Here is a 23675-nt window from a genome sequence, read left to right on the forward strand (position 1 = left end):
AAAAAATGAGAAGTCATCCACATGAATACCAAAAGGAATCCGTTAAATTTCAGCTACATGATAAATCACATAACTGTAAGTGCTGTCAATTCGACTAAACACCTAGTTTTACAATTATGAACACATTGACACGATCACTTGCAAAAATGTTATGGGAAAGGTGAACCGAAGAATAAACTCTATTGGCAGAACACTTAGAAGATGCAACTGAGCTATTAAAGAGACTGTCTACACTACACTTGCCCATCCTTTTCTGGAGTACTACAGCATCATATGGGATATGTATCCTGACAGAAAGTTCAAAGAAAGGCAGTTCATTTTCCATTGCTGGATTTCTGGACTGGTGTTACTGTGGCTGGACTTGTAGGTGGATGTATCTGACAGATGGCACAGTCCCCCCAAGAGGTAACACCCGTGGTACATAATCACTGTGGTACAGCCTTTGTCAGCAAGTAGGATTGTAACTTCAGTATCAGTTTTTAGGTGATGGATGGAAGTTCTTCCTGCAGGTGAGAGTGTAGTTTCCAGGTTGAGGGATTTGGGGAAGGGGGACAATTTGAGAAAGTTCAAGGACAGGATATTCTAGAAAGTTAACAGTGACTGATTTTGCAAATGCAGGTGGGTTACAGTGATCTGAAGAATAAACTTAGACTGATTTCAGTACTGGTTTTAGACTGAATCCAACTGATAGGGTTAATGGCAAAACAGTGTATCCAATGTAGAGACCAGGTGAAGGAGAGAAGGCCTTTATTATCATCCTGGACTCCAAGTTTTGATAAAATAAAAAGACATAAAAATAAAGAAACTGTACACCATAGAAATCATTCAGGTCTGCACATCATCAGGGTCTTACTTTGACAGAGTGATAGCTGACCTCTGCAAAGACTTTAAGATCCTGGTAAATTATATTTAAACACACTAGAAAATTATAACTGAATTTTAATGCAATAGTGGCACAGAAGATGAAGACCGCTTCTTCATTGGAAAAACTGGTAAGACAGCCTACTATAAAATGTAAAAGTCACAGATTGATACAATTTGCTGAGATGAATGTCCATGTCCTTAACATGTAGGCATATCTTTAAAAGTAAACACATAGGATGTGGATTTGGAAGAAACTGGAGTGATTTAAGAATAAACTAACATGCTAGCTATATGGGAAATAACTGTCTAAAACCACTTCTGAATTTATACAATCATCTTCTAGCCATGTCCTGAGTGATAACAGTGACAAACATAGAAAACAAATAGTAGTTAAAGGCCAGAAAGTAGTAATAAATTTCAAAAATTTATTTAAAAATGGGGAGTTTTACCACATCAAACCGAGCAAGACATTCACCATGTTGGAAAATGAAGATTATATAAACATAACATGGAAACAGCTGAATATATTTTACATGTGAAGAAGGCGAAGGTAAAATCTATTGCAGCATGTCATATCTGAAAGAAGAAAACAACAGAAAATTCCAGGATGAAATTTTCACTCTGTAGCAGAGCGTGTGCTGATATGAGACTTCCTGGCTAATTAAAACTGTATGGCAGACCAAGATTCAAACTCGGGATCTTTGCCTTTTGTGGACAACTGCTTTACCAACTGAGCCACCCATTGCTAACTCACGACCTGTAATCACAGCTCTGCTTCCACCACCTTGTCTCCTACCTTCCAAATTTCAGAGAAGTTCTCTTTATGTGGAGGAGAACATCTGTGAAGTTTGGAAGGTAGGAGACGAGGTACTGAGGGGAGTACAGCTGTGAGAACAGTTTGTGATAGACCAGCTGGTAGAGCTCTTGCCCACAAAAGGCAAAGGTTCGGGGCTCGATCCGGCACACAGTCTTAATCTGCCAGGAGTTTCAACAGAGAAAACTGTACATGGATTCGAACATTTCTTTGAATATTTGCACAGATCGAGAAAGAGAGATCACAAACACAGTTATTAATAAAAAGAATCACACTCAAGTCCTACAATGCCTAATGGGGTATACACACACACACTGGAGGCATAAAAAAAAGAAAGGTGCTTGGAGATGGTGTTTCAATAGAAATCTAAGGGAAAAATAATACAAAATGATCTTACAAATTTGTTACAGCATGTCTTCAAAGGGTGAAAATTTTCCACAACTTAAATCAATACTTCAAACATTATACTTAACAAGAAAGGAAGCAGATTGGTAGTCTCTTTATATCTTGTCTAAACTTATGACAAAAAAATTAGATTTTAATAACGGAAGGGTATATGTTTGCTTAAACAGAATACAATGGGCCACTACAATCCATCAAATTACAGAACAGAGAAATTAGGTACCACTTTGCTTAGGGTTGTAAATTTTGATAAAGCTTAACACTCAGTTTCAACAAAATGAAAAAGACCTCGAAAAACAAAGGCACAGTTTCGGCCTACACTAGTTAACTGAAGAATATTTGCAGTAATACTAGAGCAAATCACAGTGTAGCCCACACTGGATGGAAGTCGTAATTGCTATTGTAATGACGTCTGAATGGAAGTTGACAGAAAGCACAGCCACTTGAATGCGCAGTAGAACGAAGTCAGCAGACCTAGCTCTACATATCATTTGAACCGAGCAAAGCTGTCAGGTCGTAAGTGGACAGCAGGGCAAAGGAAGAACCTTCAAGATAACATAACATACGGAAAGTGAGTGGATGATACTATATTGCATGCAGAACATACGAGGAGACACACAGTTGAAGGCTGTAACGTAGCAAAATGTCTGTTGGAAGAAAAACCTAAAAGACTTCCGATATGCTATCATGCGAGTATTTCTTCATAGGACGGGAAAGTGGGCAATACGCGGCGAACGATGTCTGAACCGTTTTTTCTTATTATACAAACACTAGTTCAATGACGAAAACAACATTTGACAACCACTGTGCAATGTCAACCGACATTCCTCAAGGTAATATTTTGGACGTATGATGGCTCTGTAGCGAAAGTAAAGATGATTTATTTTTACATGCAGCAGCAGCGTTTAAATGTCCTTATAATGTCTGTACGTTATATATGAATGTGTGTTAACTTACTGTCAAGTTCTTCAATAAGCGTAGCGGTGCCAGGGGCAACGTGTAATTCGGAAGGCTCAATCATTTTATCCAAACACTCATATTTCAGTCGCACTAGCAGTGGGGAGCAAGTACGCGTGCTGTTGAACCAGTACAAACATTCAGTAAACACCTGATGTCACCCTCTAATCAAATCGCACATACTACCAGTCAAACATTATGGCTTATGAATGATGGACCATACAACCAAAGATGCTACATAGATTTCGCGAAGGATACATTATTTGTCGATGAAGTTAATTCACACCTTAGTAGATAGATGGTGCGCAACCATTGAAATGCGCTCTTCATTGACTTAGCAATGGTGAACAAGGCTGAGTAGTGTTACTATTGCAATTGTGCGGTTGAAATATGTATTTTTTACAAGTTATGAAATACTTATAGAGCTGAAATTATGTGAAATATCTTCAGAAGCCGAGGCAATGACTCCAGGTAAGATGGAAAGAACGAAGTACCTGTTGTGACAAGTGACAACATTAGCGGCATGCATAACCAAACATACATCATTCAACGTTTGAGTTCTTTAGAGCTGTAGTTACTGTCTGAACTATCTTCTGCTCCCATATAAAGAACTACCGTTCAAATAGATGTATGCTGACTACTATCGTATGAGACTAAATAATGAATAGTCCAGTTATTCTTGTTCATATTTTCTATTCTTAAATTTGCAGCACTATATTCTATTCCTACGTTAAGTGACTGTGATTTACGAATACAGGTGAGATAGCTTTTAGTGTTTATTTTCTTGATCATTTGCCACTTGCTCTCGTAAGAAATCTCTGTGGACAGAACAGCTGTTAGCACCGTACAAAGTATGTCTAAACTGTTCCTACCAAGTGCTGATCATCTTGTTGTAAAGATCTCCACGCAGTGATTCGTTCTTTAATCCTGGAACGGCACCAAAGTAAAAAGAAGCATCAGCACTACGCAGGAATACCGTACTAATTTACTCCAACTAGAAAACTATTACTTTCGCATATAATTTAGTATAATTTGAAGACAAAACTTTAAAAGAACTCAATTTTTACAACCTGTGCATAGTTTTATTTTATGTTCGAAACGGGTGAGCGTTTTGCATTTATTATATAAAGTTAAGTTTTTCCGGCCCATACTGAGGGTTCAGAATAACAATTTTCCAGCTGAAAATACCCTACTAAATAGCGCTTCTGATGGTACTTCACTTTTAGTGGAATGGTCGAACTACGCCCTGTTAGTAACCGGCATGATCAGTGTCAAGTTCCCACTCACAGTTGCTTAATACATGTTCATCAGCCTTTTAGCATCGTCCGTCATGGAGCTTTTTGATCCACTCAAAGATGTTCCAGTACTGTCAACAACGTTGTAAAATAGCTTAAGAAGCCAACGCTTTTTCTTTGTAGCAGATGACTACATATGAGATAACTGCTGGAAAGCGCGCAGGCCAACTTAGGTGGTATTGTTAACTGCAATAACTTCAGAAACCCTTGGCGTGGTTTACCCCCACAATATGAAGTACAATCATCATTTTAGGGCAGTATTGTTAAAGAAAAAACAAAGAGTGCTCTTTTTTCTTTATTGTTGTCTTTATTATGGAGTATTCAGTACCATTTTTAATCCTCCATGTACCAACAGTGCTTGTCCCATGTTCACACAATCGTTAGTTTCGCGCTACAGTGGGCGAAGAAGCGAGAACCATTTGCCCGTTGTACATCTACGATTTGCACTAAATTTTACAGCGGCCGGCACACGTTCGGCGGTAGTTCTTTGCCCCGAGAAAAGTACACCAACACCGCTACTGAACGTATCAGGATCACATAGCAGAAACAGTTTCATAACAAAAATGTTGGATGGCATGGACATTTTGAGTAGAGCATCCCTGGAATCCAACAAACTATGGTCAGTCCGTGAATAATTTATGTTCTTTGAGACACGTTGCGTATAAAACCATCACATATTTTATGGCTTGGAACTATACGATTTCGCTTTCTTTTCCTGTAATGTTTTGTTGTACTCGAGAATATTATATACAACAATAAATTGTTTTTGCCTGCTGGGAAAGCACTTTCATCGAATTTTGCCAGTAAATCACAGAGTGTTGCATGGACCCTTTGCAAGGGGTTGCAAAAGAGGCGGGAAAGGCACGTAGCGCCCCCCCCCCCCCTCCCCCTAAATACACTAGCACTCGCGCGCCCCCGACCCCCTGGAATCTGGAGTGCAGAGTTTTTATTCATTAGAGAATTCTCATACACAACTACAGGGTGTTTCAAAAATGAACGGTATATTTGAAACGGCAATAAAAACTAAACAAGCAGCGATAGAAATACACCGTTTGTTGCAATATGCTTAGGACAACAGTACATTTTCAGGTGGACAAACTTTCGAAATTACAGTAGTTACAATTTTCAACAACAGATCGCGCTGCAAGTGATGTGAAAGATATAGAAGACAATGCAGTCTGTGGGTGCGCCATTCTGTACGTCGTCTTTCTGCTGTAAGCGTGTGCTGTTCACAACGTGCAAGTGTGCTGTGGACAACATGGTTTATTCCTTAGAACAGAGAATTTTTCTGGTGTTGGAATTCCACCGCCTAGAACACAGCGTTGTTGCAACAAGACGAAGTTTTCAACAGAGGTTTAATGTAACCAAAGGACCGAAAAGCGATACAATAAAGGATCTGTTTGAAAAATTGCAACGGACTGGGAACGTGACGGATGAACGTGCTGGAAAGGTAGGGCGACAGCGTACGGCAACCACAGAGGGCAACGCGCAGCTAGTGCAGCAGGTGATCCAACAGCGGCCTCTGGTTTCGGTTCGCCGTGTTACAGCTGCGGTCCAAATGACGCCAACGTCCACGTATCGTCTCATGCGCCAGAGTTTACACCTCTATCCATACAAAATTCAAACGCAGCAACCCCTCAGCGCCGCTACCATTGCTGCACGAGAGACATTCGCTAACGATATAGTGCACAGGATTGATGACGGCGATATGCATGTGGGCAGCATTTGGTTTACTGACGAAGCTTATTTTTACCTGGACAGCTTCGTCAATAAACAGAACTGGCGCATATGGGGAACCGAAAAGCCCCATGTTGCAGTCCCATCGTCCCTGCATCCTCAAAAAGTACTGGTCTGGGCCGCCATTTCTTCCAAAGGAATCATTGGCCCATGTTTCAGATCCGAAACGATTACTGCATCACGCTATCTGGACATTCTTTGTGAATTTGTGGCGGTACAAACTGCCTTAGACGACACTGCGAACATCTCGTGGTTTATGCAAGATGGTGCCCGGCCACATCGCACGGCTGACGTCTTTAATTTCCTGAATGAATATTTCGATGATCGTGTGATTGCTTTGGGCTATCCGAAACATACAGGAGGCGGCGTGGATTGGCCTCCGTATTCGAAAGACATGAACCCCTGTGACTTCTTTCTGTGGGGACACTTGAAAGACCAAGTGTACCGCCAGAATCCAGAAACAATTGAACAGCTGAAGCAGTACATCTCATCTGCATGTGAAGCCATTCCGCCAGACACGTTGTCAAAGGTTTCGGGTAATTTCATTCAGAGACTACGCCATATTATTGCTACGCATGGTGGATATGTGGAAAATATCGTACTATAGAGTTTCCCAGACCTCAGCGCCATCTGTTGTTGACAATTGTAACTACTTTAATTTCGAAAGTTTGTCTGCCTGAAAATGTACTGTTGTCCCAAGCATATTGCAACAAACGGTGTATTTCTATCGCTGCTCGTTTAGTTTGTATTGCCGTTTCAGATATACCGGTCATTTTTGAAACACCCTGTAGATGTGATTGATCATGTTCCCGCTATGACTAGGGGCTTAGACAGTGAGAAATGCTATATCATCAGCAGTCTCTGCACAACTAATGTTAGGTTGCCACACCTTTCATGAGAGATTACCCTGTCTCCTTCGTCAAGGCTGCGTTTTCGCGCTATCCTAAACTCTTAGACAAACGGAAACTTCTGTAGAACTGTCCCCCCCCCCCCCTCCAATCTCCTCTCCGTTGATTCACACTACCTGACATTGTTGGATACTGACCTAAGATTTGGAGATACTTAGTTCTACATGGCAGATCATTGAACTAGCCACCAAAGATTGTGAATATGTTGTAGAGCAGACGTTATTGTTTCAACGCACCAAAGACTTTGTGCAGAATCTCTGAAAGGTTAGAAATGTTTTATGAAACATTAATACACATGTTTGTCTAGCTCTTAACCCATAGCATGCGTAACATTGTGGATTTTGCGAAAGTTTTCTGGTCTTTATATGAAGTCCGTCGTTTAAAACTTTGTATTAAATGTTTATTACACTTTTGTGGATGTTTTCGGCTTTTTTAAGAGCATCATGAGTTTTTTGTGCGTTAGATAGCTGTTAAAACCCAGGATGAGCCTAAGGGTATTTGGTCTGTTTGTTCACTGCATCCTGGACGAGGGTTCCGTAGACACACTATCCAGTCACATCACTCTGACCACTTGTCAAAAGCCTGAATTACGTTGTGCACCGCGGACCTCTGCGAGACGTGCAGGCGGAGGGCTGTGGAGCCATGCCGACTCCATTGCGGTGGTCAGCTGCCCTGTGTTTCTCGGTTGAGGATACGTGGTGCGAACAGTACGATCGAGGTAATCCCACAGAGTCTCTATTGAACTTACATCGTGGAGTTTGGTGGCAGCAGAGTACGATAAAGTCATGCTGGTAGTCTTTGAACCACGTTCGTACACTGCGAGCTGTATGACACATTGCATTGCCCTGCTGGAAGATGCCATCGTGCCGCGGGAACCTCCCGGAATGCGAGACCACCCAGGGAATGCCACGAAAACATTGCCCAGACCATAATGCTCCCTCCTCCTGTCTCAACCGTTCGGACGATTTTTGAAGTATGTTTGCTTTCAGACGTTTCACGCCGCGCATGCCCACAGCCGTCTATCCGATGGAGCATAAAACGTGGTTCATCTGAAAAGGCAACCTGTGGCCGCTCAGTGTACACCAGTTGCGTTACTGGCGTGCAAATCACAGCATTTGTCGCCGATGAATAACAATCAGCATGGTTGCCTGAACCAGGCGCCTGCGGAACCCCATACGCAGCAACATTCGCTGAACAGTCCTTGAGGAGACACTGGTCATAGCCCCTTGGTTCATCTGGGCCGTCAGTTGCTCAACAGGTGCACGTCTGTTTGCCCGTGCCGGCCGCGGTGGTCTCGCGGTTAAGGCGCTCAGTCCGGAACCGCGTGACTGCTACGGTCGCAGGTTCGAATCCTTCCTCGGGCATGGATGTGTGTGATGTCCTTAGGTTAGTTAGGTTTAAGTAGTTCTAAGTTCTAGGGGAGTGATGACCACAGATGTTAAGTCCCATAGTGCTCAGAGCCATTTGAACCATTTGTTCGCCCGTGCACATCTCCACAGCCGTCATTTACCTGTATCGTCTATGGCGCATGAATAGCCAGCTGGAGAAAATATTTGTACACGAGCGACTCTTTATTTGGCGCCCTTCATCTCGGCTTTTCCATCGTACATTTTCATCCGTCTTGGTTTTCGCTATTAATTATGATGCGTCAGCCCCCCCCCCCCCCTCCCCCCTCCCAAACAACCGCTGTTTATTGGTCTGCATTCGGTACAGAAGAGTCACAATTGTGGCGACCCCTCAGCTGGGCGCCCCAAGCAGCGGTTTGTGTCGTTTAGGCTTTAAACCAGCCCTGGACCCTGGTGTGTCACAGTTGCCTCGATGCCGATTTTGGCAGCGGATTTTGCCATGCATGATATAATTTAACCACGGCGGCGCGCAAACAGTTTACCAACTTAGCCATTTCGGTAATGCTTCCACTCTTGGTCCGAAAGCAAATGCTTATGCCTTTTGGACTTTAGATAATTCGCTCGGTTTACGACAATGACTGAAATGTTTTTCGACCCCCCCCCCCCTCCCGATACGCTTTATGTAAACCCCCCTCTGCGAATGCTGCCATCTGCCGTCTGTGAGTGGCTGTTGCACGTTGACATCGAACATACTGGGTGGGCACATTAATGTGAGTATACCGTGGAGCCGTCAATCGGTAGAACACCCATTTTATTGATTGGCGACTCCATGGTTTGTTCTGTGCATCACGACCAGATAATGGATATAATTGGAAGGAGAAACAGCCTTGGTCGTATTTCTTTGTTTTATTATCCGCAAAATCGATTTTTGCTCACTTAGTGACCATCCTCAGTGCTATAAGATACAATTAAAATTGTTAGGCACTGGTATTAACAAGCTTAGAGCAATCACATAATGTGATGTGATTGCTCTAAGCTTGTTAATACCAGTGCCTAACAATTTTAATTGTATCTTATAGCACTGAGGATGGTCACTAAGTGACCGAAAATCGATTTTGCGGATAATAAAACAAAAAAATATGACCAAGGCTGTTTCTACTTCCAGTTATTTCCAACACCCATTTTGTTTTGTATCCGGCTGCTGCCAACTTTGACAGTCTAACAATACAGTATCCATTTGTGCTTTAGGAATGGCGATTATCGTTGAAACAACTAGTGTTCGTTTTTTTCGTCTCCAGTTTAAAGTGACCCTTAAAACCGCACATAATAACAGGTTTCTCAAATAACCAGCTTTCGATTTTTATCGCTGGTATTTCTAGTAATAAACGTAGATTTCGAACGAAAATTGAAAAATTCTAATCATGCCCTACATCTACAAATATACTCCGCTTGCCACCAATCGATGTGTGGCGGAGAGCACAATTTGCGCCAATGTCATTCTCCCCCCCCCCCCCCCCCCCCCGCCCTCTGTTCTACTCGCGGACCGCGCGAGGAAAAAACGACTGTCTGAACGCCGCAGTACTATCTCTAATTTCCCTTATCTTTGAATGGTGATCATTGCGCGATTTGAAAGTTGGTGGTAATAATATATGCTCTACATCCTCGGTGAAGATTAGATTTCGGAATTTAGTGAGCAGCCCCTTCCGTTTAGCGCGCCGTCTATCTGCAAGTGTGTCTCATTTCAAATTTTCTACGAGATTTGTAACGCACTCGCGATGGTTAAATGTATCAGTCATGAATCTTGCCGCTCTTCTTCGGACCTTCTCAATATCTTGAATCAGACCCAACTGGTAAGGGTCCCATACAGACGAACAATACTCCAAGACAGGACGAACTAAGGTAACCTATTCCCTTTGTTGAAGGACTGCATCGCTTCAGGATTCTACCGCAATCTAGAGTTCGCCTTACCCGTTACTTGTGTAATCTGATCATTCCATTTGAGATCATTTCGACTGTGCGGCTAATTCCGGCGGAGGTTCGAATCCGCCCTCGGGCATGGGTGTGTGTGTTTGTCGTTAAGATAATTAAGGTTAAGTAGTGTGTAAGCTTAGGGACTGATGACCTTAGCAGTTAAGTCCCATAAGATTTCACAAAAAAAAGATCATTTCGAATTGCCACACCCAGCTACTTGAGAAATGTTACCGTTACCAAAGACTGGGCATTTATTTTGTACTCGTACAAAGTATGAGTTTTGCACACTCCACGGAAAACAGATACCATCAAAAAGGCCATTCTCTCAGCAGTGCTTTACCGCTTCTTATGTCACGTGTCTACTGCTCATTTCTGACTGTCGGCGTCATAATTTAAATAGCACTGATCGCTTTTCCCTCTTTCTATAATAGCCCAATATTTCAAAGGAATGGAAATTTTGCGAATAAACATTATTCGCTTTTAAAAGAAAGTATTATTTAAAAACCAAAAATTTTAGCTCTGCTGCTAAGGCAAATTGAAGTGCCAGTTTTTTTGCCTGTGAAAAATGAAAAACGCTGTTTTAACCGAAAAGTACCGAAAAACACTGGTTATTCTGAACTAAAATACCGATAGCGGTTTTAAGAGGTCGTTTTTTCCTATCGTTAATGTACTGTAGCGTTACGAAGTGGTTGTCGCGCCGTGTCAAACCAGTAAGCACGAGAGTGGAGCCATTACTGCTGTAGAGAATCATGACTTGTCACCGCCCCCCCCCCCCCCCCATTACGCCCCCCCCTCACATTACTTCTTCCCCCTCGACAAACAATGTGCAGCGAGTCGGTGGGCGCAACTCGCTAACTTCTCTCCCCACACACCGCTGAGAATTCGTTCGGCACATTGTGATCAAATTATAGATCTGTTACCCTCTTGTACCCTCTAGCTTGCTTACAGAAATGCCAACGATGTTCGTTAATCTTGTGTGAAGGTCTGTAATTGTACCTGAAACATTAATTTTGATTAAAGAAACTCTGTTTTGTTGCATAGTATAACAGCAGTACACTGAAGTGACAGAAGTCATGGGGTACCTCGTAATATCGTGTCGGACATCGTTTTGCCCGGCGTAGTGCAGCAACTCGACGTGGCATGGACTCATAGAGTCGCGGAAGTCGCCTGTAGAAATGTTGCGCCATGCTGCCTCTTATAGCCGCCGTCCATAATTGCGGAAGTGTTGCCTGAGCAGGATCGTGTTCACGAAGTGACCTCTCGATTATATTCCATTAATATTCGATGGCATTGTTGTCGGGTGATCTGGGTGGCCAAATCATTCGCTCGAACTGTCCAGAATTGTTCTTCAAACCAATCGCGAACAATTCTGACACGGTTACATGGTGCATTGTCATCCACAAAAATTCCATCTTTGTTTGGGAGCATTACGTCCATGAATGGCCGTAAATGGTCGCCAAGTAGCCGAACATTAAAGGTAACATCTGACCGCAGCGACAGAGACAGGCGACAGAGAAAACTGTCACCCGGCGACAGCGACACTACTGGTTTCCATATTTCTTACAGTAGTGTCGCCGAGCGTAGATATGAATATTAGTTGCGAAGAAGACGAAAAACTGATCAATTTGGTCTGTGTCAATCCCCATCTATATGACGTCAAATTAGATGCATACAAAAATATACTTGCGAAGGACAATATATGGAAAGACGCAGGGAAGGAGCTCAATAAAAACAGTGAGTATCATTTATTTAACTATAGATTTTATTGACCAAGTACTCTCATTTATGTATGGACGAACGTGATATGCACTACTGGTCATTAAAATTGCTACACCAAGAAGAAATGCAGATGATAAACGGGCATTCATTGGACAAATATATTATACTAGAGCTGACAAGTGATAACATTTTCACGCAATTTTGGTGCATAGATCCTGAGAAATCAGTACCCAGAACAACCACCTCTGGCCGTAATAACGGCCTTAATACGCCTGGCATTGAATCAAACAGAGCTTGGATGGCGTGTACAGGCACAGCTGCCCATGCAGCTTCAACACGATACCACAGTTCATCAAGAGTAGTGACTGGCGTATTGTGACGAGCCAGTTGCTCGCCCACCATTGACCAGACGTTTTCAGTTGGTGAGAGATCTGGAGAATGTGCTGGCCAGGGCAGCAGTCGAACATTTTCTATATCCAGAAAGGCCCGTACAGGACCTGCAACATGCGGTCGTGCATTATCCTGTTGAAATGTAGGGTTTCGCAGGGATCAAATGAAGGGTAGAGCCACGGGTCGTAACACATCTGAAATGTAACGTCCACTGTTCAAAGTGGCGTCAATGCGAACAAGAGGTGACCGAGACGTGTAACCAATGGCACCCCATACCATCACGCCGGGTGATACGCCAGTAGGGCGATGACGAATACACGCTTCCAATGTCCGTTCACCGCTATGTTGCCAACCACGGATGCGACCATCATGATGCTGTAAACAGACCTTGGATTCATCCGAAAAAATGACGTTTTTCCATTCGTGCACCCAGGTTCGTCGTTGAGTACACCATCGCAGGCGCTCCTGTCTGTGATGCAGCGTCAAGGGTAACCGCAGCCATGGTCTCCGAGCCGACAGTCCATGCTGCTGCAAACATCGTCGAACTGTTGGTGCAAATGGTTGTTGTCTTGCAAACGTCCCCATCTGTTGACTCAGTGATGGAGACGTGGCTGCACGATCCGTTACAGCCATGCGGATACGATGTCTGTCATCGCGACTGCTACTGATACGAGGCCGTTGGGATCCAGCACGGCGTTCCATATTACCGTCCTGAACTCACCGATTCCATATTCTGCTAACAGTCATTGAATCTCGATCAACGCGAGCACCAATGTCGCGATACGATAAACCGCAATCGCGATAGGCTACAAAAAAAAAAAAAAAAAAAAAAAAAATGGTTCAAATGGCTCTGAGCACTATGGGACTCAACTGCTGTGGTCATTAGTTCCCTACAACTTAGAACTACTTAAACCTAACTAACCTAAGGACATCACACACATCCATGCCCGAGGCAGGATTTGAAGCTGCGACCGTAGCAGTCGCACGGTTCCGGACTGCGCGCCTAGAACCGCGAGACCACCGCGGCCGGCGCGATAGGCTACAATCCGACCTTTATCAAAGTCGGAAACATGATGGTACGCATTTCTCCTCCTTACACGAGGCATCACAACAACGTTTCACCAGGCAACGCCGCTCAACTGCTGTTTGTGTATGAGAAATCGGTTGGAAACTTTCCTCATGTGAGCACATTGTAGATGTCGTCACTGGCGCCAACCCTGTGTGAATGCTCTGAAAAGCTAATCATCTGCATACCACAGCATCTTCCTCCTGTCGGTTAAATTTCGCGTCTGTAACACACCATCTTCGTGGTATAGCAATTTTAATGGCCAGTAGTGCATAATCAAATTAATTTCGTAAATAAAAAATATATACATATCTTTATGTATGTTTCTTGTAAAATTAACTACGGAAGTTCAACGAAGATCAATTACCATTATTTACAGCATTCTCTTGCCATGGTACTCCGCACTGTGTACCACCTCAAATCCAACACTTTGTAAAATCTCCGCTATGCGCCAGTTTGATCATACTTGTTGAGTCGGAGTTTCACATTGATTGAAGAGAATTTGTTGATCTTCAAGACAAGCATCTCGCAGAATATTATGTAGGCAACTAGCTGTTATAATGAGCTCATCAACGGATTCTGGTAAAATTGCAATAGGCGCTTTCTACTACTCGACGAGCACGACACGAACGGTAGTTAAAAATCTCTTTTTCCCGATCCAATAGTACAACTCTTCGAGAGTATGGCTTCATCAGGTAATTACTAAGTGCAGATGCTTCATCGCCGATTATGAAGCGGCATTAAAATGTCAGTATTGGGAAAGCATTTAGATGCAGGGAAATTAAAATTGTTTGTGGCAATCTTTTTCCCCATCTCGGATTTTTGAAAAATACGGCTCCCATCTTCTTTGCCTTAAGAATCAACATCTACAACAATGAATTTGTAACTGGCGTGAACTATTCAAAGCAGAACAGCGCAAAAGTAATTTTTATAGTTAAAAAAAAACAGATCCGCTGTATTTTGGTGCTTTTATGCGCACATGTTTGCCATCAATACTACCCACAAAGTTTGGTATATTCCATTTCTGCCAGAAATCTTGTTCAACGTGCTTAAAAGTATTTTCATTTGGCGAGGGAAAGGCTATTGGCAACAGTTTTGTTCTCAATGCGTTCAAAACTTCCCTAGCGATTCGGGAGATAATGCGACAGGCATATGACAAAGACTTAAACGTTTCTCCTGTCGCCATGAATCTGTAAAAGAGGAAAAAAAAAGAATTCCTTATCATTATTTATATAGGTAATATGTGTTTTGTAAATGTACACGACATACGTAAGAAACTGTGATTCGTATTTCAATGTTAACATGTAAAATGCATGTCACAATTATCGTTACAGGTGAGGATTGTAAAAGACGGTGGAAACACGTTAAAGACTCCTACAATAGATTCAACCTCAACAATACATCAGGAACAGGATCTGCTGCACCTAAGAACTCTAAATGGACAATATATAAACAGTTGAGTTTTCTTGAGACCGTATCTCAGCATAGAACTGGCGGCAAAACGTGGTGAAAGACAGGGTAGACGGAGAGGATACTGCTGAGCTATCTGGAGGTGAGAGTATTGTCGCTTACAGGGAGCTGAATGATTAAGGAGCTGCGAATGAAACTCTGACAGACCGCCAACCCACAAGTACTGAGCCTGCTAATACTAAACGACGGCGCCGAAACAAAAAAGACGATATCATTCTCAGTTACTTATAAAGAGGGATGACAGTCGGCAGATATTGTTGAATAAAATAACACAAAAACATGATAGTGAAATACATTCATTTTGCAATCACGTCGGAGATGTTTTGTGCTCACGATCACAAATTTACAAACTTAAAGCTAAGCAAGAAATTTTTAACATCCTGATTAACTATCAAATGATGGCAGCTGAGAATCCTGATTCTTCTATTCAGCAGTTCAGTACCAAAGTGTCATTTATCTCTAGTTCATGTCACTCAAATTCCCCAGGTCAAACTGCGAGCACTCATTACATAATTTCAAAGCCTTCAATTTCCGCCAGTTCCGTTACCATGTATGCATACTCTCCTCAAGTACCTATTGATTTGACGCTACCACCTGTTCAAGAACAGCATGATTTCAGTGTAGAAGAAATTGAAAATTTGATACAAGACGATACAAATACAATACCTTAACGTTAAGAATAATTTTTTCTTCGACTGTAATCACATCTCTTGCAGTTCTTTGTTGTAATTCTTCACGAATTAAATTCAAAATAAAATTAAATTGTTTTTTATTTAATCTGCAGTAAGATCTAAATTTTTCTTCATTAGTTCGTAAATGTTTTTCTAACATGTAGAAACCTTACTTGCGCCGTTCCTTGAACATAGAGTTAACGGGGCGTCTCCTCTTTAAATATTGGTACAAAAACAAATCATCATCTTCCTCCTCTTCAAAAAGTATTCGCACAACTTCATTAGTCGACATGTTTTCGCAGACAACCGTCGTCTTCGAATTCTAATGACACACTGTAGAGTCAAATTAGAATTATATTAATACCGTCAGCTGCTCACGGGCGTTGATATATATCAACGAGGACTGGCAAAATGTGTGCCCCGACCGGGACTTGAACCCGGGATCTCCTGTTTACATGGCAGACGCCCTATCCATCCAAGCCACCGAGGGCACAGATGATAGTGCGACTGCAGGGACTATCTCGCGCACGGCTCCCGCGAGACTCACATTCTCACCTTGTATGTCCACACAATACATTCGTAGTGCCCCACCCCAACACACTCATTACTCGTGGAAGACATTCTTACGAAGTCCCGTAAGAGTTCGGGGAATATGTGTGCATCCGCACAGAACAAGAAGGTCATGGTCGGTATCGGCAGAACTATATATTTATATGGATATGGTGTCTGTTTTTTCGGACATGTCCGAATGAACAGTCACCATATCCATGTCAATATACAATGCAGAGTCTGCCGCTGGGTAGGGCAACAACATGTCGCTGTCATGGCTCTCTGCCAACTGTCGCCCGTCGCTGTCGCTGCGCTCGGAATGTTACCTTAAGAGGGCCCAGTCCATTCCGTGTAAATACAGCCCACACAATTATGGAGCCATCACCGGCTTGCACAGTGGGTCCATGGTTTGTGCGTTCTGCACCAACTCGAACTCTACCATCAACTCTTACCAAATGAAATAGGGACTCATCTGACCAGCAGACGGTTTTCTAGTCGCCTAGGGTCCAATAGGCGTGGTCACGAGTCCAGGAGAGGCGCTGTAGACGATGTCGTGGTGTTGGCAAAGAGACTCGTGTCGGTCGTCTGCTGCCATAGCCCATTGACGCCAAATTTCGCCGCATTGTGCTAATGGATAACGTTCGTTGTACTTCCTACATTGATTTCTGCGGCTATTTCACGCAATGTTGCTTGTCTGTTAGCACTGAAAACTCTACGCAAACGCCGCTGCGCTCGGTCGTTGTCTGTTAGCACTGAAAACTCTACGCAAACGCCGCTGCGCTCGGTCGTTAAGTGAAGGCCGCCGGCCACTGCGTTGTCCTTGGTGAAAGGTAATGCCTCAAATTTGGCATTCTCGGCACACTCTAGACACTAGATCTCAGACTGTTGAACTCCGTAATTATTTCCAAAATGGGTTGTCCCATGCGCCATGCTTCAACTACCATTCCGCGTTCGAAGTTCGCTAATTCCTGCCCATAATCATGTAGGTAACCCTTTGACACGAATCACCTGAGTACAAATGACAACTCCGCCAATACACTGCAATTTCGCACCTTGTGTTCGCGATACTGCCGCCATCTGTATATGTACATATCGCTGACCCATGAATTTGGTCACCTCAGAATATTGAAGGATGAGTGGAAAAAGAGCAAGGTAAGTTAATTTTTATGAAACTGGAGAAAATGCGGTTCTTTTGTTGGAACCCTGATTACAGCAATATATAAACACATACAACACTTTTTATTTCACACATTAAACATCTCGATTACAGCGAATGTGGGAATAGCGTTAATGCCTTGCGGAGAGTTCCCAGAATTTTCCAAAATGTAGTCATCCGTCACTCTGTAACGGGAAAGAAACAGGTAAGTCAAGCGAAACAGACGCAATATTTTCATAATAACCACGACTGAACAAATTTTTGGTTTGTAATAATACTGCAACAGTCGTCAAATCTCGTAAATTTAGCTGTGGGGCAGCTGACTAAAGGACTTCACAGCACCAGGATGGAAAAAACTTAATCATGCTTTGTGAATCTTTATATTTTAATCTGGAGATTGGGAGATATAGAATAAAAAACGGAATTTTACGGCTTAGATTACAGCGAGCAGGAAACTGCAAAGTTTTTGTGCGCGAGACAAGTAAGAAATTATGAAGTGAAACATACCATTATAAGCAGATATGGGCATTTCAAACAGTACATACGTTGGTTGACACTGTCATAGTGTCCTTATAATGCCATTTTGCACTCATCCGTGATAAGTCGTTCGATTTTTCAGCATACGACATTGCTGCATTCAGATTGTTTTTTTTAAAGGTTATTTTGCATTGTAGTTTGAGTCAAACCGCGTTCCATTTCTTTATTAACACTGACCACAGTCAAAGCAGTTTGCTTATACGTGGATGCTTCTATCATTACCTTGAAATTTCCATGTTTCCATGGCCATGCACAGGGAATTTAATTTTTATCTTATTCAGGCCTCTAATTTGACTTTGAGTTACATAATGAATGAAGGGGAAGACCGTGAAGTTTTTGTTTTGATCACCAGCAAAATCACAGAATATACAGAATTTCATAGAAGGAATGGTCAATATTCAAGGATATCACAGAAACTACTATTTGAAGCGAAAAAGCCTGTCTGTAAGGCGCATATCCCAAGAACTATGATCATTGGCTCATCTTCGCTACTGTGAAAAACATTCTATTCTTCTATTGAACAAGTGCTAATAGCTCTTCAAGATGTGCGTTCAATAAGCAGTTTGATCTTGTTTTGGTCGATACTATTTCCTCCCAAAATTTGGAAAGGAAGGAGAGTTAGTAGACAAGATTTGTTTCACAGCCTCTAAGTTGAAAAAGTTATCATAGCTCTTACGGTACGTATTTTAGAGCCCATGTTTACTGTACTTTTTTGCTTCGAATGATCCTTCCATACCCCTGGATATTGAACATCTATCCTGGGACACACTATACACAGCTCTTAAGTGTCCGAGGCACGAGTGATAAAAGGGAAAACGGAATGACGTCACTTAATTTGCATCCTTTTTCACAGTGCATTCAGCATAAACATAAAAAAAAGGATTCGCCTGTTCCATGAACTTGGATATTGACCGAATAAATCGAAAATAGCCACTTAAAATAAACGTCATTTGTTGCAGTATTTGGCAGGGATACATTTTTTGCAAAGTCTGTGCTAATGGCCACTGTATTTTTGTTTTTTCATGCTGCCAATTTAGGCTGCATTCACAAAGGCACCGACAACGGCCGCTAGAGGTCGCCCGAAAACATCGGCCGATAGCTTCGTCACGGTACGTCCGATCTCCTTCGCCCTCAGTTTTTGGCGGGTCAAGGATGTAAGGGTAGGTTAGAGATTTAAGCGCCAAGCGTGGGATGGACACCATGACGCCCTCTGCAATGCGACGTTTGTCATTTTAAAAATGCCGAAAGCATGTAAAAGAAGTATAACTTTCTCGAAAAGAATATGGAGAGTATTGTAGACTCCGTCCTTAGTTATCGGAATTACCAGACAAGTTTTAGGAATACATGAAATGAACGGAAAAACGCCATTCCACAAAGTTAAAAACGCTTTAACCTTGTGACGCCACTTTCCTTCTCACACCACCTATTAGTGTAAGAAAGGGCAACCACCTTTGAGACTAACATTCCGTAAATGGCGTTTTTCATATTTTTTATACGTGTCCATTTCGAGAAAATATAGTTTTAATGATACATCACATTAAGCATCTCTCCAAAACACAAGGTTACGAATACGGTGTACCGAGCGAGGTGGCGCAGTGGTTAGACACTGGACTCGCATTCGGGAGGACGACGGTTCAATCCCGCGTGCGGCCATCCTGATTTAGGTTTTCCGTGATTTCCCTAAATCGCTCCAGGCAAATGCCGGGATGGGTCTTTTCAAAGGGCACGGCCGATTTCCTTCCCCGCCCTTCCCTAATCCGATGAGACCGATGACCTCGCTGTCTGGTCTCCTTCCCCAAACCAACCAACCAACGAATACGGTTTGTTGTGTTACAATTGTTGGACGTGCGGCTTCCGTGTATAAAGGTCTTGCGAATGAGACCGAGCACATAATAGTTAATTTACGTGGCAAAAGTAGATGTTCGTATTACACGATGAATGGATAAAATTTGTGGGTGCAAGTATTATTTAATTAGTGAAAGATAGATTTGTGGTTTCACAGCAGCTCACTTAATCGTAAAAAAGGTGGAAATTAATATAGTGCTAGCCGTATATTCTGAAAATCAGATTTTAGTACTGCTAACTTCAGTGCTGATTAAACGCTTGCCCAGTGGATGTGCGATTCAACACTGAAAATATTATCTTTTAAAGTAGTCTTAGGGCATCGATAGTAGCATCTAACATATCACACAAAAACTTTGAAAATGTTCTTTTCAGAACGTGGTGAAGGCCAAAACAGTGTAAAGATGAATCGCCAGATGTCTTCTAGTTTTCCTTGAGACAGAACTGCAACTTTTATGTGAGTATCGGATTATTAAAAAAAAAAATAAAGTCGAGATACAGCTCTACAAGTACTTGAAATTAGCTTTCGTTTTCCGAAAGTGTTTCACGTATTGGTCTCCTGCTTTACATACAGGAGATTATACGTGGTGACCTTGAAAATCAAGATTACAAACACACTGTTTTGCTGATTTTATATGAAGTTTTGCACACATACTCAGTTAACCTTCAATGACTGTCATTCAGCATTCGTGTGAAGGCAAAACTATAGAATGAGATACCGTGAACACCTAAAACACTGAATAGTGGAAACACATACTCCCGCCGGGTCAGGGATTTTCTCTGCCTCGTAATGACTGGGTGTTGTGTGATGTCCTTAGGTTGGTTAGGTTTAAGTAGTTCTAAGTTCTAGGGGACTGATGACCATAGATGTCAAGTCCCATAGTGCTCAGAGCCATTTGAACCATTTTTTTGGAAACATATACACCACATTTTTAAAGTACTTCATATAACAGAAACACAGTCACCGCCCTAGTGGCATCAAAATGCGAGTAAGCGTAATAATAATTTCTAGAGAGCTCATGTCCACATACCCAAATTAAAAAAAGATCCACTATAGTAACTTTAAGCAAAAGATACGCCATCCTTCTAACTTCAACAAATTATTTTTTTAGGCTGTAATTTACACGAGTAATTTCCGATAAAGATTTTGCGTACCTGAAGTTTCCAATAAACCTGTGATTTCAGTGGCCGCGAATAAACGCAATCGTCTGACAGCTTTTGGAAACGCACATACGACCGATAGTCTGTGGATAGTTATGAATGAAGGTGAATGCACAAGAACTGCAATGTGTAGCCTGATATCTGAGATATCGACGAAGAAGACAAAATTCACAATTATTGGTCCTTCCAATTGAACACTTCATAACAAAAACAACCCTTGCCAATTTTTTTCGTTTTCTCGATTTCAGCGCAATCTTGTAGCCATCCTCGAAATCCACGATTTGTTCTAATCAGATATGGCAGAAACGACTGAGTGATTGCATCTCAAAAGTGTGATGGTTCTACAAAAACAGTCGTTTTCAAAATAATTTCTGACAAAACAGGCTTTGCCATTTGACAAGAGCAATTTTTGTGTGAAAGTGGGCGACAATACAGCCTCAATGTTCACTGTCGCCTTCGTAGTACTTATTGAATTACACTCCTGGAAATTGAAATAAGAACACCGTGAATTCATTGTCCCAGGAAGGGGAAACTTTATTGACACATTCCTGGGGTCAGATACATCACATGATCACACTGACAGAACCACAGACACATAGACACAGGCAACAGAGCATGCACAATGTTGGCACTAGTACAGTGTATATCCACCTTTCGCAGCAATGCAGGCTGCTATTCTCCCATGGACACGATCGTAGAGATGCTGGATGTAGTCCTGTGGAACGGCTTGCCATGCCATTTCCACCTGGCGCCTCAGTTGGACCAGCGATCGTGCTGGACGTGCAGACCGCGTGAGACGACGCTTCATCCAGTCCCAAATATGCTCAATGGGGGACAGATCCGGAGATCTTGCTGGCCAGGGTAGTTGACTTACACCTTCTAGAGCACGTTGGGTGGCACGGGATACATGCGGACGTGCATTGTCCTGTTTGAACAGCAAGTTCCCTTGCCGGTCTAGGAATGGTAGAACGATGGGTTCGATGACGGTTTGGATGTACCGTGCACTATTCAGTGTCCCCTCGACGATCACCAGAGGTGTACGGCCAGTGTAGGAGATCGCTCCCCACACCATGATGCCGGGTGTTGGCCCTGTGTGCCTCGGTCGTATGCAGTCCTGATTGTGGCGCTCACCTGCACGGCGCCAAACACGCATACGACCATCATTGGCACCAAGGCAGAAGCGACTCTCATCGCTGAAGACGACACGTCTCCATTCGTCCCTCCATTCACGCCTGTCGCGACACCACTGGAGGCGGGCTGCACGATGTTGGGGCGTGAGCGGAAGACGGCCTAACGGTGTGCGGGACCGTAGCCCAGCTTCATGGAGACGGTTGCGAATGGTCCTCGCCGACACCCCAGGAGCAACAGTGTCCCTAATTTGCTGGGAAGTGGCGGTGCGGTCCCCTACGGCACTGCGCCGGATCCTACGGTCTTGGCGTGCATCCGTGCGTCGCTGCGGTCCGGTCCCAGGTCGACGGGCACGTGTACCTTCCGCCGACCACTGGCGACAACATCGATGTACTGTGGAGACCTCACGCCCCACGTGTTGAGCAATTCGGCGGTACGTCCACCCGGCCTCCCGCATGCCCACTATACGCCCCCGCTCAAAGTCCGTCAACTGCACATACGGTTCACGTCCACGCTGTCGCGGCATGCTACCAGTGTTAAAGACTGCGATGGAGCTCCGTATGCCACGGCAAACTGGCTGACACTGACGGCGGCGGTGCACAAATGCTGCGCAGCTAGCGCCATTCGGCGGCCAACACCGCGGTTCCTGGTGTGTCCGCTGTGCCGTGCGTGTGATCATTGCTTGTACAGCTCTCTCGCAGGGTCCGGAGCAAGTATGGTTGGTCTGACACACCGGTGTCAATGTGTTCTTTTTTCCATTTCCAGGAGTGTATTTCAGTCCACTCTTTGGCAAATGGCGATTCAGTGTCTGTAGTTTTGTAATGAATTCCGACGAAGTGTTTAGTAGCCAAAAAACCAGAAACGTAATGCAGGAAAGGAAAATGTAATAAAGAAGAAGAAGAAGCTGATCAGGGAGGAACACATGAATTACGTCGACCAAAGTGTACCCGACAAACAGCGTAACGACATGATTTCTTTATTGTTTCATTACTTGAAAAGTAGGTAACATCTGAAGAAAGATTTAGTTTTGATTTCAGAGGGAAGCGTTGCTCAGAATAAAAACTTCATGACGTATTTTCTGTATATGCTAATGCACAACCTGAAATTGTTGAACGGAATAACTGACTTCTTTTCCATGGGAGGTAATTCTGTTTTGCCCAATGATCAAGATATTTCCTTAATTTCACGTAAGAAACAGAATAAGGTCATAGAATTACCTGATGACTGGGACACACTCATTACCTCTTTTGGAAAACATACAACACCTTTCCGCATCTGCAAAGTAGACCACTCATGATATTCAGTATGAAAGAAACTGTTAAACAAAACTTCAAACCATATGCGAAAAAAGAAGTGATAGGGCTACGGATGTATAAAGTAGAGCCATCCACGAGCTACACTCCTGGAAATGGAAAAAAAGAACACATTGACACCGGTGTGTCAGACCCACCATACTTGCTCCGGACACTGCGAGAGGGCTGTACAAGCAATGATCACACGCACGGCACAGCGGACACACCAGGAACCGCGGTGTTGGCCGTCGAATGGCGCTAGCTGCGCAGCATTTGTGCACCGCCGCCGTCAGTGTCAGCCAGTTTGCCGTGGCATACGGAGCTCCATCGCAGTCTTTAACACTGGTAGCATGCCGCGACAGCGTGGACGTGAACCGTATGTGCAGTTGACGGACTTTGA

At 43.2% G+C, this 23675-nt stretch overlaps 2 protein-coding genes across 4 annotated transcripts in view; one reads left to right on the forward strand and one right to left on the reverse strand.

Annotated features, from left to right (window-relative positions):
• The window catches only part of LOC126266598 (U6 snRNA-associated Sm-like protein LSm1), a 53647-nt gene extending 50366 nt beyond the window's left edge, over positions 1–3281 (reverse strand). The window contains exon 1 of one of the 2 annotated variants that reach the window (XM_049970916.1): positions 3038–3281. In XM_049970916.1, the coding sequence (XP_049826873.1) occupies positions 3038–3101 (64 nt within the window). In that variant the 5' untranslated portion in view covers positions 3102–3281. The remainder of the gene's footprint in view (positions 1–3037) is intronic. The other variant, XM_049970918.1, reaches the window with a different exon arrangement.
• Positions 3282–3366: 85 nt separating this feature from the next.
• LOC126266596 (alpha-1,3-mannosyl-glycoprotein 4-beta-N-acetylglucosaminyltransferase A) overlaps positions 3367–23675 on the forward strand; it is a 705207-nt gene continuing 684898 nt past the window's right edge. The window contains exon 1 of one of the 2 annotated variants that reach the window (XM_049970912.1): positions 3367–3508. The gene's annotated coding sequence lies outside the window, so the exon portion shown is untranslated. The remainder of the gene's footprint in view (positions 3509–23675) is intronic. The other variant, XM_049970913.1, reaches the window with a different exon arrangement.

The sequence above is a fragment of the Schistocerca gregaria genome, chromosome 4 (genome assembly GCF_023897955.1).
Source record: "Schistocerca gregaria isolate iqSchGreg1 chromosome 4, iqSchGreg1.2, whole genome shotgun sequence".
Classification (NCBI taxonomy): Eukaryota; Metazoa; Arthropoda; class Insecta; order Orthoptera; family Acrididae; genus Schistocerca; species Schistocerca gregaria.